A 20,463-nucleotide genomic window follows, 5' to 3' on the forward strand; every position below is an offset into this window, starting at 1 on the left:
AAATCCCACTCCGCTTCCCACTGGAAGCCAGTGAAGCTGTGCCTCCCCAACTTACAGAAGCTCCCGCTGAGACAGCCCTGCATCTCATTTTGAGCAGGACTGAGAGACATAATCACACAAATCTTCTTTAAAGCGTACAGTTTGGTGTACAAACATGAATGTGGGGATGTAGGGTCACTGTGGACTGTCTGTAATATCAGGAACCCTCCAATGGGGCCTCAGAAACAGAGGAGTGACAGCAGAAAGATTACTCTTATATATCCATTGAACACATACAAATAGCTGACAGATACACAAGGAGAGGAGGAGAGGTACAAACAGGAAAATAGAGAGGTATGTAAAAGGAAAAAAAGATTTCAGAGGTAGGAAAGATGAGATGTTAAAGCTCAGTGATTATTGTACCAGTATTTAACATGGCAGCAGGTGTGCATTGTTACAAACCCCAAGACAGATTTTAAGTAGGCCTCACCTGAATAAAGTAAAAAGACATTAGCACACAAAGACATGTATGCCTTCTGCATATTCATACAATACATGTATCTACAGTAGATAGAATAACAATCAATAATAGTAACACAAATCTTCTACCTTGATTATACAATCTATTTTAAATGGACCAACAACAGAATCAGTCTACTGATCACCGTTACCTTTTGTTGGTGCAGTGCCAGCCTTCTCCTCTGGGGGCAGACCAGTTCCTCCGTCTTTCCAGTACGGGTTTAGCTCCAGTTTGTGTAAACCAGCCTGAGGGAACCACAAGCACCTGAATCATTTCTGTATACTGACAACAGCACAACAGGGGTAAAAATGCTAAAAATACAGATCAAAACACCTTGCATGCGCGTGCTCACACACACACACACACACACACACACACACACACACAGTATACTCCTGACTGAGGGGTGACAACCTCTGTTACCTTGGTAACCACAAAATGAGGAGACTGTCAATGTTTTTATATAGTGTGCAATCTATGCACACACAAACGTGATGGCTCTTTAACTCCTTCTCACACAGGCATACAGGTCATTTTGCATTAGGATTCAAATAACAGATACATTTGAAGTAGGGCTGGGCAATATGGCAAAAAAAAGAAGTTATTATTCAATATCAATAATTATCATGATAACTGTCAGATCATTGTGGTTTTAAACTTTTCTTTATGTTCATTACGTGACAAACACTTGATGCCAAAAAATGGATCACTTAACAAATCTGAGGTAAAACAATTATGTTAAAACCTTTTTTCAACAAATATGCATGGCATCTTTTTTTTAGTCCCTTTTCCTCAACAAAAGGAAAAGGGACTTATTATAGTGCTGATCCGTTCGTAACTCAAACTATTTAAATCAAACATTTATTGAACCTTTATTGAACATGTGTTACATTGTTATTGAGGAAAATTATATCGTGATAATGATCATTAGTGTTTCATGCCAAATGAGGACAACGTATGCATATAAAGGAACCACACAGCTGTCTTCACGTCTCCTGTCCAACAGGATCAAAATCCACTGTACTGGGCAATTGGTCATTACAAACTGGAGAGAAAAGGGGGGAAAAAACAACAAACGCACCTGTTCAATGGCCTGAGCCTTTGCCCTCTCCTCCTCTTTCAGTCGCTCTTTCTCAGCCCTCCTCTCGGCCGTGGACGTGGTACTCATTGCCAAGAAGTCAAAGGTCATCCATTCGTCTCTCTTGGAAACAGAGACAAAGAAACAAAGAAAAGGAAAGATGTATAGATTGAGAGAAGGCCGATGATAATTAACACATAGCAACTATGCTGTCAGGGACACACGGCACACATACGCAAAAAGAAAAACAAACACTTCTTCTCAGTAATGGAGGATGCTGCAATGAGTGAGTAACTTTTTGGTTCTAAAGCAGAAGAAGCAAACAATGCACACATAGAACTTCTTCTTACCTCTAGATAGTGTTCCCTCTAAAACACGTTTGCTCTATTTGGCATCTTTATTAGGGCAAACTGTTCTGAATTTACGACACAAAAGTCCATGGTCTCGTGTCACGGATCCGAGAGACAGAACCGCGACACACCTGCTCTCCGGACTGTTGAGCTCTCATTAGACAGTGCTACTGCGGCAGCGGTGTAGGCCTATATCGTATTGGTATTGACAGTAGGTTATTCTCGGTAATTTTCCACCGTATTTTAGTGTTTATTTACTACTTGAATCTGCTCCTCTTCTCTTCTCTTCTCCCCACACTCACACACACCTAGCCTGCACCTCTGGTGTCTCACGGCAAACATGCCAGCTTGCTCTGCCTTTTTCTGTGTCTCTCTCCCTGTATGGAGAAGGGTCCAGCTGCATTGCTGTAGCTCAGGGGGAGTGGCGTGAGTGAGGGGCTTGGTGTGGGCGCGGGTCTCGGTGTAGGTCAAAATTCATCAGAATAGAAGGCAGGATTTGAAGAAGAAGACGATAACAACTGTAAAGTAATGCAGCAAAAGTTCAACTTACGATATTATTGGACAAATAAGTACAATTATTTTTTTAAATAAAACTTATTTATCTCAGCTGTTTAACACTGTTAATCTAAATAATCATATAATCTTTAAAAATAAGCATTTTATTAATCTTAGACCAAAGTTTTGTTTCAATTAAGATCCTTACCCACATTTTTTATTGTTCTGTGTCATTTAGCTGACGCTTTTATTTAATCTTATTTTATTATATTGTGGTATTTTATTCGGTTTTATTCATTTTATATGCAACACTTGTGGACATCCTCAATAAACAGATGCACCAGTAATGCTGGTTGTTATTGTCTTTGGTTTTCTATTTGTGCCTGCTTACTACGCCAACATGCAATGGGACTGTTACTGCTAGCCTTTAATATCCAGCTTCCACTGGTGTGGAAACATGCATATCAAGTTCGGAGTTTAAGTTTTAAAATGTTTATGTAGAATTAATGGAGGTTAATATTAATATTTTTTGTCAATAGTACTATTGACATGAAAAATATATTGCACTACTTAGGCTGTATGTTTGAATCGCTTATTAAATTTTCCCAGATCACTTTAACTCTTAGCTTGTGGAAACAAATTGAGCAAGAGACTTTAATTAAAATTTCAGTCTTTATGCTAATGTTATAATTCCCTGTGTATTTATATAATCCTTGTATGACCCTGTATGCAGGATAAGCGGTTGACGATGGATGGATGGATTTGTTTAATATTGTACTGTAAATAAATCTTTAAATCACGGGCTTCTGTAAACTACAGAAGAATATAATATAATAATAATAATAATAATAATAATAATAATAATAATGCCACCTCCCTTTAAAAAAAAACAAGGGGGGAAAAACCAAGGTATGAACCGAACCGTGGCTCAAAAATCGAGGTCTGAACCGAACCGTGGATTTGTTACACCCCTAATCTTTATTCATATCTATGGTGAAAAATTTTTTAAAACTTTACAGCAAAGCTGGCAATCACGGTATCCGCAGATGAGTCAGTGAATTAAAAGAAACATCTTCAATGGAAATAAAACAAAACATAAAGAGGGATGAGGGTTTTAAATGTAAATTTTTGAGTGGCACAACATTATTTCACATCGTTATTCAGTGTCTGTGGGTAAAAAAAAAAGTTACCTGGATGTTCTGGGCTGGGTTGAGGTTGCTCTCTGAAGGCTTGGACTCATCAGGAACCTGCCAGGCTTTAGCAGCTTGTGTCTGAGGATGAGCCTCAACCCACTCCTCGTCTGAGTCCTGACACATACATGGAGAGAGAGGAAGGAGAATAAAAATGATGGAGAAGGAAAACGGTGGGACAGATTATCATATCAAAACAAAAGGATGGAATATGGATAAATGAAGGACATTTTAAAGAGGTGGTATTATGCTAATTTTTAGGTTCAAAATCTTCTTTAGGGGTTGTGCCAGAACAGGTTTACATGGTTAAATTTTCAAAAAACACCACATTGTTGTCATACCGCACATTGCTGCGGCTCCTCTTTTCACCCTATGTGTTGAACGCTTTTTAGCTATGGAGTGAATGCTCAGTTCGTAGGTAAGGACTACTAGCCAATCACAAGCAGAGAAGGGCGGGTCAGTGAGAAGCTGGTAAACATGGCTTCAGTTCAGCTGTATCCCCTTACAGCTTGGCAACATGGACTGGAGCAAGAGTTTCAGAGTGGTGAGTTATTAATCTGTAACAAAAGTATCTTTCATCCATAAAGTTTTAACTGAGCTCTGTCTCTACATCACAGTAACAACTTTTTGTCTATGGACTGTTTGGAGGGTAGCTAGTGTTTGGAAGGGAGAGGAGAGGTGTGTGCTGCAGCTCAGTGTTTTTGAGGGCGTGTCGGACTAACCGCTTGGCGAACGTTATATGACGCGCATTTGGCTTTCATTCCTGTGACATCACAGGGATGAAAGGGAAACGGCTGGACTACAAACGAGCTGTTTTCAGGCAGTTCAGAGCAGAGTTTTCTATGGGAGATGGGAACTCCCTTTGCGGTGGACTTTTTCACTTTGCAAACCTATTAAATACACAAAAAAGAGATATAACTCAATAAAGGAGAGGGAAAAAGGCAAAAAGCATAATACCACATCTTTAAAAACTGGCACCCTGTATAATAAGAATTTTGTTTTATCATTTGTTTTATATTGTATGGAGTTAATTTTACAGCTCACACCGGGAATGGTAGAATACAATACATTCACCATGTAGTCTAGCAGAATTGAAGTTACTTTTGAATTCTTTCAGTTACGACCAGTATTGCAGGATCCACTGGTACTATTCAGGTGTTACCTTGAGAACTTGTTGAAAGGACACATGCAGTGGAAAAGTGACTTAATAACTTACCTCTGAGCTATCACTACATCCATCTCCTTCTGCTGGCTTCTTCTCCTTCTTGGCCTTCTTCTTCTCCTTCTTCTTTTTGGATTTCTTCTCTTTCTTCTTCTTACTCTTCACAGTGCCCTCCTGTAGGGGTTTCAGATTCCATTAATTATTTTAGTCTTCATTGATTGCACTGTTGTTTGTTATTAAGATGCAATGTATTATTAAAGGCAGTCCTCAATCACACAGGGTATGCAGAAATAATAATTTGTCTCCAGTTTTTTTGTTCATGTGTGTCCAGTCACCTAGGGGTGTGTTTCTAAATGCACTGTATACTTTTTGATTATATGGAAAACTGTAAGTGAAGAAACATTGTTTCTCACATCCCCGAGCTCCTGCAGCCTCTGGTTGATCTCTGGGAGCATCCAAGTGTCCTCCCCTCTCTGCCTCTTCAGCGCTTTCCTCCTCTCTTCCCTCTCATGCTGCTGCTTGGCCTGAACGACACGATGGATATAAGGGTCAAAATGAAAATAAGAAAAACAGATCAAGATAAGGGTAAACCAGCATTTGCATTTTCATACATGTCTATCTAAAGCCAATCCAATAAAGTGTAGAGCTGAGTGATTATGAAGGCTGAAACAGAAACGCTGATATAAAATGATGAAAAGATCTTCATATTGATGAAAAAGGAATACAGACATTTTTCTCATTACAAAAAGGAACAGCACGGTCTTCACATTGCCATGACACTGCTGATAAGAGATATGATTTTCAAATATTTGAGCACAATGGCTGCAATTTGTGTTGAGAAGTGATAGGACAATAAGGGCTCAGATTAGGGGTGTGAGGATACCCTACACCAGGTGCCAGCAATAATATCTGGCCCGTGGCCAGATTACTTTGATAGAGTCAAAAAAACACAATGATAGTGTTTGATTCTGAAACAGATCTCAAGCATTACAGCAAAAGTTACTGACATAATCACTTCCTTTTAAGTGACTGTGCCAACAAAATAAAAGGAGTCCCTCAAACAGGAGTCCTGTGCACTACTGACTGAGCTAAACAGGAACACATTAATTGACAGATTATAAATGATAAATTGATTATTTTCTGGCCAGCCATATACTGACTTTAAATAAATTTGGCACGATGCCAGACTTATTTGCCGACCCACACTATGCTCACAAGACATATAAAATATTGGATTCATGAGAACAAGGCGAGAAGATCTTTTAACAGTGTTTTGAATAAATATTAAATGCTAAAATATAGTGGAGGTTGTGTGGGGGTTGTCCTCCAGAAATTTTTTAGCATTAAACACCAAATTTCCTGTATTCTGGAGAAATGTCCGGCACCAATTTATGGTGGAACTGTATTTCTTCAAAGTCTTTATTATAGAAAGGGAAACACAAAATTCAGGTGGCAGGTGACAATTCAAAATATAAAAACATATAATGGAATATTATTGTTTTTACCTTAAGTTACTTTTTTTGGACAATGCACATTTGTTTCTTCTATATTTAACATCATTTGTTACTTAACATTTGTTGTTGCAAGCTGTTTTCAGACCATTTTTAACAAATGCTTTCATGAAGTGCTGGGGACAGAATCAGCAGTTTCAAAAAAGTGGTGGGGCCATTTCCCCAGCGAACCTATGTTTGAGCAACGGTTTTAATCTGCACAGTTATATCTTTTGGATACAAAGACAGTGACACTGAGGAGTTATTATTAGTAATTATGCGTCGATTCCTCTTCAAACTCAGCATAATAAGCCAGATACACACACGCTTTGCTTTGGCCAGTTCAAGCACAGGTGAGCCGGGCAGATAATGTGTTTACAACCTTTAGTGCTCACCTACAGGAAGCAGCGTTTCGTCTGCTCTGTGTATCTGGCAAACACAGCTGCACGGCAAAAAAAACTGTGTACATTTGCGATTACAAAAACGAAGCTGTCATCGTCTGCCATGACATAAACCCTCTATAAAAACAGCCACAGCTTCCCTATCTGCTCCAGCAGTGTTTGTCCAGACACAAGCATTGGCAGGTTAATGTAAAGACACACAGGTAAGTTACTGTTAGCTTTCCAAGAGAGAGAAAGGGAGGGATGAAAAGAGACGCAAATATACCAATTTACATCACGAATAAGGCCACTTCTGCAAAAAGGACACCTTTGAGCCGCAAAGCTCATCCGATCCTAACGTCAACGAGACGTTAGCTGCTAACGTTAGCCTTCTTAGCTTGTTAGCTTCATTCGGACCAAACAGGCGTGATTTAAGCCTTAACTGACACCAATGAGGCTAACCTTAGATTAATCACATGGTTTTTTATGACTAAGCGTAGAGTTTATACCTTTTCTATCGCCTCTTGTCTTGCCTGACGTTTGCTCTCCTTTCTTTCTTCGATGCTGCTCGTACTCTCAAAACTGACTCCGTGCGCCGCCATGACACTGTCGTCAATAATGTTTTTGTTAAACGTCGTAAAGCGCTGCCGTTTACTTCAACTGTTGACTTATGGCAGAGTGTATCTAAGCAAATTATTATCTCGACTTTCCAATATAGTAACATTGCTTTTTTGAATTTCTTTGCAAGACAAAAAGGCAGATAAACAACTGAACTCTGTTGGCAGAACATTATTTACACTGATGTATACTTCCTGTTCTTTACGTATTTAAAACGAACTTTCCCTTTAAAATCCATGAGACGTATTAATATTAAAATTACATAAAAACTACTTGACCTCGAATTGTGTTTTAATTAATCCCCTCTCGGATTTTTATAAGACTCTTATTTTACTTCCTATTTTATTTTCTATAAATGTTGAGAGAGAAAAAAAACAATAAATCAACGGATGCGTATAAATCCCAACATCGTGGTTAAGACCCTTGTGATGTGACAGCATCGGCGACAGAGTACCTACTTGTAAATACCTACCACTAATGCTTGTCAATACATATAACTATCAAGTCCATTCAATTTCACATCTACTGAACACCATAACAGCCTCCACGCACATATTAACTAGCTTAAAACTTCAAACGTGTGAACAGGTACAACAGAGTCACTGTCCGTTTACAACGAGGGTGGAAGGTTATCTGCCCATTAATACAAATTTGCATCTTGTTATGTGTAAACCTGCTGCAAACAGGACTGTAAGTTAGGTTTTAGCTCAATGTGTGTTTGCCCAGCCTTTCTGTAAACATACAAGTTGAAATATTAGGACATAGTGATATGGCCTCTACTTCTATGGAAACATTATACCTATGTGTGCAAGTCATTTTCATTTATATGGTCCGAATTCACACATTTTTTTCAGAGGGCATTACAGCCTTTATGGAACAAGATACCCTTTATGCTAAATTAGACCCACAAAAAACTCTTTAATGGGAAAAAAGGGAGAGACCCCAGGAAGTGCAACAGAGGATCTTAAAGGATGAACAGACATGCAATAGATGCCGTGTACACAGAGACAGAAATTGTATAGTGGTAGCAGTAATTCTAAAATTACAAGATTGTAGGACATTGCATTCCAAAACCATTGGAAGTAATATGTTGCTGTAACATCCTCCACTCTCGTCGTTTAAGTTCATACCAAAGGTGTTGGATGGGGTTGAGGTCAGAGCTTTGTGTCTGCCAAGTTTGTTTTGTGGCCACAAAATTGAAAGCTATCCTATTGTCTGGAATATCATTGCATGCTGCAGCATTAATATTTCCCTTAGTAGGAACAGCTCCAGACCAAAAGCACACTAAAGTTAATCCACTCTTAATTCATGCTATTACATTCCTCCCTGGAATGTTTCCCTTTTCAACAATGTACAATCACACATATCACTAACCCATCAGGGAAGGATATGTTGCTGTTATTTCAGTATAAATGTCTCTTGACTCCTGTGAGCTGAATTTTAAATGTCTTGTATCCTGTCAAATCAACAGACTTATACCTGGGGGCAGCACACCTTTAAATTTTTAATTATCACACAAAATGTCAAGCAACAGACTCAACAACTATACATGCACAATAACACTCCAATACACATTCACACACACAATATTGTGCCTGAAACATCAAAGGAACACACACACACGCCTTCACCTTAATCAATAAACCACTGTCAATAAAAGCCACCAAAGCATCTCTCGCCTCAGCACCACATTATGTCTGTGTGGGTCACAGAGGAATGAGGAGCCACAGGGGTCATTTACCAGGAGCCGCTGACCAATTACCTCCACAACAAATAACCCATTAATCAATACCCCATAACATATCTTGTTAATAGGATGCAGTGTGTACACGTGTGTGACTGCAAGAAAGAGTGATGAAGTCATACTTTTTTTGTTCCCCCATTATACCAAATCTATATTGAAATAAAGTATTGATTGATCATCAGTTGATCCAATAGAACAGCAACAACACAAAAACATTTATTTTGATAAAACTGAATCCCATTTAACATCACATTAAATTGTACAGGAGAATTTTTAATTAAACTGGAGATCAGCGGCTGTATGGTTCAGGGAGGCAGAGCTGGCTAAACATCACGTCAGTTGCAGCACTGATTAATGGCACTCACCAGAATCGTAAGGCACATGAAGAATTATTGTTGTAGCTCCAATATTAACTGGATGTAAAAATTGAATTTGAATTCCAATAATGTTTAATCGATCTTCTCAAAGCAATATAGTGAACTCTTTCTAAAAAAAACATTTCATTTTATTAACCAGGACAGAGTCAAAGAACTTAGCACTTGAGGTGGAGTTAAAGGTACCGTGTCAAGAGGATACTTCAGGTGCTTCAAAAGAGGAAGTGTGTTTTGTACAAATCTTGACTGCAATATCATACAGTGTGTATAAAAATTACGTGTAACTTCTAATAGCTTTTATGATGGGTGTTAAATTACCTGCTTTTCAGCCGTTCTATTCCAATATGAAGGCATGTCATGTTTATGCTACATTTTCCAAATGAAACCAATCACGTGAGCAGCAAACGTACGGCTAAATATCCATAAAATGTGTTTGAACATTAAATCTTTATCCCTTTGATGATTTTCTGTAAACTTATGGCATACTACGTCTGTCTATTCTAAAAAGGACAGTAGCCTAATGTAAAACCTATGATGAGGTACTGCACGTTAACTTTAGTGCAGCTGGACTGTTCAGGCCATGTACCAGTCAACCCTTTCTAGCACTCAGGGCATTGTCCCAATCAATACACCAATCCAAATCTACTATTTGACCTTTGTTGGCTTTTTCAACCTAAATATATCAGGTTTTTTACCGTGTAATACACCACCTTGATCAATTGTAAAGAAACGACGCAAAAGGTAAGAGCAAAGAAAAAGGCAGGCATTTTGTAAAATCTTTGTTTATTTCATGCCACTTTTCTCTTCTGCATTTAAACAAATGAAGGATTATTAAAATGAGTCTGTGGTAACATTGCCTTAACTCTCTTGGTTCATTGCAGAATTTATATATTACTGAAATGTGTATTTTTGAGTCAGTCCTTCTCTAATATAACACACCAGTTTCCCTGGTCATGGTAGCTGCTCTGCACTTTGACTCCTGCTACTTGACCACAGAGCTGCTCCAGCTCCCCCTGCTGGAACACATGGTAATAGCGGTGAAAAACAGGTGCTGGGCTGCTCTCAGACTCTGACTTTAGAGTAGAACTGGAGGTCTGAGCGGTGCCGCATCTTGGACCGGGTTTAGAGTCTGGGCTGTGTGTGGCATCACTGCTGTCAAGACCTGATACAGTGTTGGAGTCAATACCTGAACTGGGGTCAGGGTTACAGTCTTGTCTTGCTGTGGAGTTACCCAAAATCTTTTTGGACTTCTCTTTCCTTTTATCCTTCTTCCCTCCCTCTCCCGATTCTTCCTCGCCTCGTCTTTTCCCCTCTTTCAGATGCCAGGGAACCAAAAGGTCCTGGGTGTTGAAGGCTGTGCGGTTGGTGTGCACACTAAGTTTGCCGTCAGTCACTTTGCTAACATCCTGTAGGTTGTCTACAGGTGTGCAATTGTCTCTTAAATGTCTGCTGGTATGGATACTTGATTTCCCATAAGGTTGCTGGCTGTCTTCTGATGTGTTTTCAGTGGGGCTGTTGCTCTCAGGGTGCTCTTTGTTCTGGTCTCTGAGGTACTTGGACCTCTGCTTGTTGTACTCTTGTTCAAAAGCCCAAACATAGATAAGCGCTCGACCTCCGGGCTTCAAAAGTCTCACCAGCTCCCTCACTGCTGCCAGCCGACGCTCCTACAACACACAAAAAATTTATTTGACCATTTCGATCACCCATGAATTCATAAACAAACTTTTGGAATTTTGCAAAATAGTTTAAATGTCCGTAAAAGAGTTTATACATTTCCTATCTTAAGAATAATACAACACGAATTCAGTGACGTTCAGTACCACAAACTCCATCCCAACAGGTCCAGGCCCATTTGAAAATAGAAATTTGAGAGCAGGGGGATTTGTCCCAAATATGGATCTATGTCCTAGGAGCCAAAAATAGAGAAACCTTCCTGTGTTTGAAACTGAGAATGTTCTTGAGATCCTAACCAGATTCCTACAGTGTGGCTCATTAGCAATTTAGTGCTTGGTTTTCTGTGTGGGTTTATCTTTCAGATAAGGTGCTATATTGTTGTTTTTATAGAAATGAAGACGTCACCAATGTGTGCGCCTGTTATTCTTTAGTGTGTGTACACTGCGTACCTGTGTGGAAAAGTGGTGTATGACAGCTATGGAGATGCAGGCATCACAGGAGGCTGTCCGCAGAGGAACACACAGAGCATCAGATACGAACGCCTGGAAACCCCTCTCTGCACAGATTTGGACGAGAGCACTGCTATGGTCACAACCAACCTGTAAAGAGACATAGGACACACACACACACACACGACACACACACACACACACGTATACAAAATCAGTCACAAAGAGCAACAGAGAAGTCTAAAAATGTACTTATTTTCAGTTACATTTAGGGCATTTAGCAGTTAAGTATAGAGGTGCACTACTCATTTCTTATTTTCCTTTATTAATATTTTAATATAAAGTCACACAGAAAGCAGCAGAAATAACCTATAATTATTAAGTACATATAATGAGGGAATTGTAGAGTAGGAAAGGTGGACAGAAATGTGAAAAGATGAGGAGAAAGGAGGGAGGGGACTGGATGATAGTAATGAACATTTTCAACACATTTAGTCTCAGGGAGCAATTCAATTTCAGCTTCATATGACCTCTTCCCAAAAGAGACAGGTGATAAGAGATGCTGAGAAATACTATTACAAGGAGACACACATGCAGATACAGACATGCAAACATGCAAAATGTCAAGCTTTTTCATTTCAATTAAAACCAGGGAGGTTAACAGTGTTAATATGCAGTGGGACAGAGAGACTAAGGAGGGAAAAGAGGGGGGGGATGTAGAGAAGACAAAAAGAAAGTGCAGAGGCAAATGAAACAAATGTAAGAGAGAAAAGCAGCAGATTCAACTCAAGTTGCTGGGTGACCTACATGATCACTGTGTTCTCAGTAATGATTTATCACGGTTACAGTCTGAGTCAGAATAAGCAGCTTACATGCGCCTCCAAATCCCAAATATGAATATCCCAGTGTAAATACGTAAACAGAAAATTTAGGATATTGCCATGGAAACTGAGCTAATGCAAACAATGGCAACCAGGAGAAATCAGAGTGAGAGTAACACGGGCCTCAGCCCCAATCATTTTGGTTTATTCTAATTTTAAATGAGACATTTTACAATTGAGACAACTTAAACTGTTATCTGATTGCTATTTCCCTTCATGTGAACAACATGATTCTCTGTCGTACCAAAGCATTACCTACATGACTAGCCAAAGGGAGGTCTGGCTTACGCAACACTGTTACCGGGTGCTACTCCTTTTCATTTTACATAAGATGAGACTGCTGAGCACAGAGGGTGTGACCTTTCCAGTGTCTTTTTGCTGTCTGCCCTTTCAGGGCGGATTTAAGGCTTCTTGTTTTGAGGAACTTAACACTGGTTAAGAGCATTAATGCCTTCATACACAGAACATAAATGATTGTTGAGACTTTACTTGCCTTCTGTCTGAGAGTGAGATGATACAACTGAATATCAGTTTCATGTCTATAAATTAAGTACAGCACTGGAGTTGAACAAGTTTCCAAATTGAAAACAACACACCTACCAACACCTCTAAAGCGGATTTTTTTACTCATGTATCATGTTTAAATAGTTCTAGCAAGTAACTCTCCCTAAAACAATAAAATGTTTTTTTGTTTATAGATCGAGAAAAAAAATGGTATTGATAGGGCTGGGCAATACAACAATAATTATTGCGATATAATTTTCCTCAATTACAATATAACAAATGTTCAAATAACGTTCAGTAAATATTTGATTTAATTCATATGAATCATGAATGAATTAGCACTTAATTTTTCTACTAAAAATTTTATTTCGTGAGGAAAAAGGACTTCTACTTTTTACTTTTTACTAATGCATACTTGCTGAAAAAAGATTTTTATCATAACTGTTTTGAATGATCTACATCAAATTTGTTAAGTGATCCACTGTTTGGCATCAAGTGTTTGTCACGTTAGACCATAAAGAATAGTTTAAAACCACAATTAATTAATTTGGCTTCTTCACACAGGAGCAAATCTCAGCCTTTAAATTAGAAAGAAATAATGATTTGACATTTATTGTTATAAATATTGATAGCTAATGATATGAAATTTTTTATTGTGATAACATTTTCATCTTCCATATGCTAAGCTAGGCTAAAGAAGTCCAAACAACTGATGTGCCGACTGTGTGAAACAGGCCTTTCAGGTCTGACATGTTTCTGTACATAAATGATTTGGTAGGTTAAAAAGCATAAGCAATAAAAATGGAGTGGAAAGGGAAATTTCCCTACAGGGATCACTGAAGTATCACAGAATTACAGGCATTATGGTATTACATGATGACACTCACTGCAATCACCTCTGGGTTGACACCCAGATATTTCCCATTTCCACAGCCCACATCAGCCAGCACGCCGCCAGGGGGGAGCGAGGACAGGAAGTGGCAAACGCGAGGCCACGGGGAGTGGCGAGTGCTGCTGAAGTGGGAGGCAATGGCGTCGTACACCCGGTGCACGTACTCCTCCTCCAGACGGGCTGCATCGTCATGACAACGGGGTAGTGAGGGAGGAGACGGCGGGGAGTCCGAGGGTGCTGAGGGAGCTCCTTGACTGTCACAGACAGAGGGGAAGGCTGGAGCGGGAGAGGACATAATTACTCGCAAATTGCAGATACATTTGTGAGTCCCACAGGGCCCTTTGCATGCTCATGCATTTGTTTTGATTAGAGAATTATGTCAAAAGTAAAGGAAGAAGAAATGATTTTATGTGGCAGATTTGATAAAATGGGCCCCTGGTTTGCATCTATGGAAACAAGAGATGGAAGGGTTTGAATTTTAACAGCCACTAAATATTTCATACAGAAATTTAAACACCACTGAATTTATAGGATTGAAATATTTTACATTGTAAACCTTGTATCTGTATTTATTTGACGTATTATATGTTTCAAAAGCTCAGTTTTAATGTTTTTCATTTTTCACAAATTCAGATCCAAAATTTCAAGTCTCATAATTTCAAAAAAACATATTTCAGGTTGATCAAATTTGATTGGTCATATTCAGATCTTAAAAACTGATTTGAAAGTCAAATAGAACAGTAGTCAAATTCAAATTCAGATCCATGTTGCCGTTTTTAACTTGAATTTTTGGATCTGAATTTATTTTGAAATAGCAAATCAAGATATTTCAGATTTTTCATTTCAAAAGAGGTGAATTCTGAACAAAAGATTTTATCATAATTGTTTTGAATATTCTATTTGTTAAGTGATCTACTGTTTAGCATCAAGTGTTTGTCACGTTATGACCATAAAGAAAGTAAAATATTCCAATGCTATGAATTCAGTGGTTTTTAAATGTAAATATTTAGTATTAAGTGGCTGTTAATATTCAAAAACTGATTTTGCTTATTACTTATGTACTGCTTTCATATGTATCACTACACATTCCATCACACTATATCTACGTATGTGTGTTTGTGTGTAACGGCCAATGAAAGGAGTCGATGCAAAGCAAACCTATAGATGTACACACTCACAAAGTTAGCATATGCTCCTTCGTATATTATGCAGATTATGTCACAAACAATGCAATATGTCACAGGTTTGATCCCCAGTGGAAGCACTGCTCCTAAAATACTCTCACTCAAGCTGCTGTGATGTGCTTTTGGTAAATGTGTCCATCAGACTGTATATTATGTGTTTTACAGTTTGTGATACAAAGGATAAATTTTCCTTAAAAATGTCATTGTCTAACATCACTTGAATAGTGGTGAGAGATATTCACCACAGCGGCAGGGTTCATGTCTGATCTTGCGGAAAGTGAAAGAAGTGCGTGTGCCCCTCTTGCTCAAAGTCAGATTGCTGTGCGTCCCGTGGTCAGGCGTTGTATGAGCAGGGGATTGTGGGTCGCAGGCTGGCACAATGTCAAACTTCCGAGGAGTAATCCTGAGAGGAGATAAGAGACAATAGTGTCTGACTATCACACACAAACTGACAGTAACTAATCTGTACAGTTGTTGTACTTTTGTGAACACCAGAAGAAGTGGATGTGAACAAACCAGTCAGTAGGTTTAATCTCCGTGTGTGAAGTCTGTCTGTGGACTTTTTTTCTGCATTTCAAAAGTCCACAGGCAGACTCCATTGTGCAAAACGCAGAGAAAGGTCAGCCAATTCTGTATTTCTGTGCTCAACTACAGTGACATACAGTCACCCCTCTGTGAATTGACCTAAAGCTCATGCCAACATAAACGGACTCCTAGTGAGGGAGACGGATCCATCTGACACAGTCCAGCTCACCCATGTGTCCAGAGGTATCGGCTCTCTGCCTTCATCACCAGGAGGCTCCTTCCAGGCAACACCACGGCAGCAAGACGACCATCAGGGTGACGGAACTCCATCACCGTCTGTAATAACACATGCAAAAGCTTTGAAAATAGGACACAACTATCAATTCCTCTATTAAACATTTGTTTGTGTGTTACCTCCCAACACTCTGTTACCACAACTCATGGTATCTGCCGATAGGGAGTACCGATCCAATACCACGGCCCTCTTTCTCTCGTATTCCAAATCTGTATATACCTCCCCACATTTAACTCATTGGAATCGTATGTAAAAACTAAGTTGGTGGCCCACTTTGACTAAATTATTGTAAAAAAAAATCGTTCATACTAAATGTAATAACTTCTGTCTCTACACTGGAATCATCTCTGTTTCTGTCTGTGCTGCGTATGTATATTTTAATTATGTGTTTTTTAATCAGCCTGTGAAACCAAAGACAAATTTCCTCATTTGTGGACAATAACCATATCTATCTAATGACGTTGACAAAGAAACGGATTAAAAAAGTCCGTGTTGTTGCCAATACCAGTCCGGTGTATCGGATCGATTATAATTATTCTGTAGTTGCTACAGATATGTAACTGCTACTGATAATCAGTGTCAAACCTCAACATTCTTAGTACCGATCAAATTAAGTCCATTTCTTCAAGTATCAAAAACTGAATACTTCATTGAATTCTCAGTCAAGCGTACTTAATTCAGTTTTAATCATTTTCTTGTGTATTCCATTTACCCATGATGTTGCACAGCTGTTTGGGTTATGATTTTCCCTTAAAAACAGTTTTTTTTCTTTTGACACTGATACTAAAACTCTTACTACCACTAAAAATTGTTGATGCAGATTTACAGTACTGTGCTTGTAGTTATTGAACAAATATGGGTTTAACTGCCTCTCTGTCTCTACAGCAGCACATGTGATCTTCTAAAAAACTAACAACTATTATTTCAGCACTACAGACATCACTAATGAACTGAATATGAAAAGACACCTACCAAACATGAGACTTTTCTTTCCTTTTACTCAACAGTTTTTAGTGACGTCATCCAGAGGAAGAAAAAACAACAATAACACACACACACACACACGGTTTTCTCTCTCACCAACAACCGGCAGAAAGTATCTCCACCCCAGCGCTGGTGTTTGATCCTAATGTTTCCTTACAGCGCGTAACAGCATGAGCTCTGCTGGGAAATTACATCTACACAATTTCAAACTGCATCTCTCCAACTTCTGACAGCAGGAAAATTGGATTTTGTGAAGCTGATGCGTGTGTGTGTGTGTGTGAGAAAGACAGATAAGTGCTTGTGTATAATTGTGAGAGCCATGTACATGCAACACCACCAAATAATCAAAACTTTGCCTGAAACCACAACTGAAATCTCTCTCTCTCTCTCTCACACACACACACACACGACAGGCCGGACTGTGTGTTCCCATGTGAGGAGTATTAGCCAATCAATGAAACCAGTGGAATGTGACTAAATCGATGGTGATGCTGACAGCTATGCTTTACTACTATTCGTCAATCCTCTCTCTCTCTCTCTCACACACACACACACACACACACACACAGAACAGGTAGTTGTTTTTTGCATTTCATAATTAACTTTTTTTTGTTAAAATAATGGTGATTCCTCTCTTTAAAAAGGCGTTCCTCTTTTGTATCGTATATCCAACAACTAAATTTTTCAAATAGTCTTTGAAATATTTTATTTATATTCTTTATAATCATTACATCACCATATTCAGAGAATCATGTTTTAGGGGATGAAATATTTAATTGCACTCCACTGAACGATATGTAAATGATATCTCTGAATTTTATGCTGTATATAATTTAAGGTATGGATAGAGGGTCACATGTTGAGTATTACCTGATGAAGACGTAATGTTGAAACTTAATATTACCGCTCAATAAATCTTTCTTTGGGAGCGTCTAATCTGTTTACGGATGCCTTCCTTCTTGATAGTCTGCCGTCTTCCCCCCAAGCACCTGATGTAATGCGCCTACTGTATACTACTTGCAGCTCAAAGTCTCCACTGAAGAGCTATGACAAAAAAAAAAACAACAACACACATGCCGTCTGTCAGTTGTGTGTGTGACAGATGCTGCGACAGATGACAGCTGATTGCTAATAGAGCCACTGCGCTTCAGACAAGCAGGGACAGACGGGTGTTCATCTGCAGCAGTCGCACTGCAGAGACTAAAGTAGCATCTCAGTACCAGGTCACACCATCTAGTCCCACCTGGGATAGTTAAGGACACAGCAACGGCCACTGCTTCAAGGAAAATGTTTTCTGTACCTTAAACCAGGGAGACGGTGACACCTCTAAGAGTCATTAACTATGTAAATGTGAAATTCTTCAAACAAACACTTTTTATCTTCAAATGCCTAACACCATTTTAATTGTTGATGAATGTACCTCGAGTACCACGGGTCGATACCAGCTACACAGGCTGATTGATGAATTGTGCGGTTGGGTTAATTACTAAACCACAGGTCTGCGGTGAGCATTTCTCTGGACCAGCTCGTGCTGCATTATCCGCAGAATGTCAGCTGGGGGTGTGTGAATCACAAAATGATGGAGTGACTTCTTACCTGTGCCCCCAGGCTCAGCGACATGATGGTGTCCTCAAAGGCAGAGTGAGTGTCCACGTGAGGAGGAATACCTGAAAGTATTAACAGTAGTTTCTTTTAAATATTAAAGTGTTTGGTTTCAGCTTGTTTGTGGGGTTTCTGACGGACGGCTGAGCTTTTTGTGATGTGTAAAAGTCAAATAATTCCATTTAATGATACATTTGACTTTATGTCCTTGAGTTTGAAAAAAGAAGCATCTTTAATAAAAAATTCCTTTATCAACATCCTTATTTCAGTTCTCCTAAAACGTCTGTCAGTACTGTAAATCTATTAACAAACAACCTAAAGGAACCAAGGACTTTCATTTGCCCTCCTCAATGCATGCTGGAAAGCTTCTGCTGCCACCTTCTGGTATCAGTCAATACAACAAAATCTGTGCGCTTATACTTTACTAATCTTCACTAATTTAGTGATTTTAGTAAACACTGCTTAGTAAATTGGTCTGTAAGCCCAATAAGTCTGCTTTTAGTTAAGATATTAAACTTGACTTCCTCTCGGCATACAGCGGCGCTGCAGCCTCTGAAATAAGTAAGCCACTCCACATTAATTAAACATCTGTATTTTTATCTTTCTGTAGTTCCCACAGCTCTCTGCAAGGCTTAAACTTAATATGGTATTGATTAGGTGTTTATTATTTACGCAAAGAACCTTTTTATCCAACAAAGATTGATTGATTGTGACTTATTCATGCGTATAAACAATTTAAACTGTACCAACACTGCATTTATTTGTTGTGTTCTAAGCTTAACTACCACATTTTTCTAAGGCTGTTTGAGATAAGGTACAGGTATGTCATTCGAGACATGACTGGAATAACTCACCCTGTCCGGACTCATACTGGTTGACAGTCAGCTGGTCTGGTATGATGTCGATGTGTTTGTTCTTCACACACCGCTCAAGAACAGGTAGACACTCCTGAGGAATACCTGGACACACACACACACATACATACACACATACACACACACACACACACGTGTTATTTTATTTTAAGTCTTATGGTACACTATCCAATACTTGAGTTATAGGTGAATACAGAAATTGTGAGATCATAACTCACTGCATTTTCTATGTATAAAACAAAACAAAAAAAAAAATACTTAAATTAATAGATAATTCTGTGCTTGATAATGGGAGTGTAGTGACTTTTGACAAATGCTACTGGTAGTATCTAAAAAGGCACTGCATATCACTGCACAGCAAAGCAAATCAGTATATTAATATTATTGTAATTGATAGGAATAAAACCTATGAAAATACTGGCAATAAAACTCTAAAAATATATGTTATAAAAATATTATGTTATATACAGTGAGGAAAATAAGTATTTGAACACCCTGCTATTTTGCAAGTTCTCCCAATTAGAAATCAGGGAGGGGTCTGAAATTGTCATCGTAGGTGCATGTCCACTGTGAGAGACATAATCTAAAAAAAAATAATCCAGAAATCACAATGTATGATTTCTTAACTATTTATTTGTATGATACAGCTGCAAATAAGTATTTGAACAACTGTCTATCAGCTAGAATTCTGACTCAAAGACCTGTTAGTCTGCCTTCAAAATGTCCACCTCCACTCCATTTATTATCCTAAATTAGATGCACCTGTTTGAGGTCGTTAGCTGCATAAAGACACCTGTCCACCCCATACAATCAGTAAGAATCCAACTACTAACATGGCCAAGACCAAAGAGCTGTCCAAAGACATTAGAGACAAAATTGTACACCTCCACAAGGCTGTAAAGGGCTACGGGGAAATTGCCAAGCAGCTTGGTGAAAAAAGGTCCACTGTTGGAGCAATCATTAGAAAATGGAAGAAGCTAAATATGACTGTTAATCTCCCTCGGACTGGGGCTCCATGCAAGATCTCACCTCGTGGGGTCTCAATGATCCTAAGAAAGGTGAGAAATCAGCCCAGAACTACACGGGAGGAGCTGGTCAATGACCTGAAAAGAGCTGGGACCACCGTTTCCAAGGTTACTGTTGGTAATACACTAAGACGTCATGGTTTGAAATCATGCATGGCACGGAAGGTTCCCCTGCTTAAACCAGCACATGTCA

The 20,463-nt window shown here is 38.9% G+C and overlaps 2 protein-coding genes and 1 long non-coding RNA gene across 4 annotated transcripts in view; 1 reads left to right on the forward strand and 2 right to left on the reverse strand.

Moving 5' to 3' along the window:
- cwf19l2 (CWF19 like cell cycle control factor 2) overlaps positions 1–7,299 on the reverse strand; it is a 26,573-nt gene extending 19,274 nt beyond the window's left edge. The window contains exons 1-6 of the mRNA XM_046074516.1: positions 7,154–7,299; positions 5,188–5,298; positions 4,829–4,948; positions 3,613–3,729; positions 1,581–1,700; positions 651–744 (exon numbers count right to left, since the gene is read on the reverse strand). Coding sequence (XP_045930472.1) covers positions 651–744; positions 1,581–1,700; positions 3,613–3,729; positions 4,829–4,948; positions 5,188–5,298; positions 7,154–7,246 — 655 coding nt within the window. The 5' untranslated portion in view covers positions 7,247–7,299. The remainder of the gene's footprint in view (positions 1–650; positions 745–1,580; positions 1,701–3,612; positions 3,730–4,828; positions 4,949–5,187; positions 5,299–7,153) is intronic.
- LOC123986319 overlaps positions 1–17,704 on the forward strand; it is a 21,054-nt gene extending 3,350 nt beyond the window's left edge. The window contains exon 3 of the long non-coding RNA XR_006828844.1: positions 13,803–17,704. This is a non-coding gene — a long non-coding RNA (uncharacterized LOC123986319). The remainder of the gene's footprint in view (positions 1–13,802) is intronic.
- Positions 10,145–20,463, reverse strand: part of alkbh8 (alkB homolog 8, tRNA methyltransferase) — a 13,021-nt gene continuing 2,702 nt past the window's right edge. For both annotated transcript variants that reach the window (XM_046074517.1, XM_046074518.1), the window contains exons 6-12: positions 19,225–19,329; positions 18,365–18,435; positions 15,719–15,825; positions 15,207–15,367; positions 13,776–14,056; positions 11,504–11,653; positions 10,145–11,044 (exon numbers count right to left, since the gene is read on the reverse strand). In XM_046074517.1, the coding sequence (XP_045930473.1) occupies positions 10,295–11,044; positions 11,504–11,653; positions 13,776–14,056; positions 15,207–15,367; positions 15,719–15,825; positions 18,365–18,435; positions 19,225–19,329 (1,625 nt within the window). In that variant the 3' untranslated portion in view covers positions 10,145–10,294. The remainder of the gene's footprint in view (positions 11,045–11,503; positions 11,654–13,775; positions 14,057–15,206; positions 15,368–15,718; positions 15,826–18,364; positions 18,436–19,224; positions 19,330–20,463) is intronic.

The sequence above is a fragment of the Micropterus dolomieu genome, linkage group LG17, assembly GCF_021292245.1.
Source record: "Micropterus dolomieu isolate WLL.071019.BEF.003 ecotype Adirondacks linkage group LG17, ASM2129224v1, whole genome shotgun sequence".
Classification (NCBI taxonomy): domain Eukaryota; kingdom Metazoa; phylum Chordata; class Actinopteri; order Centrarchiformes; family Centrarchidae; genus Micropterus; species Micropterus dolomieu.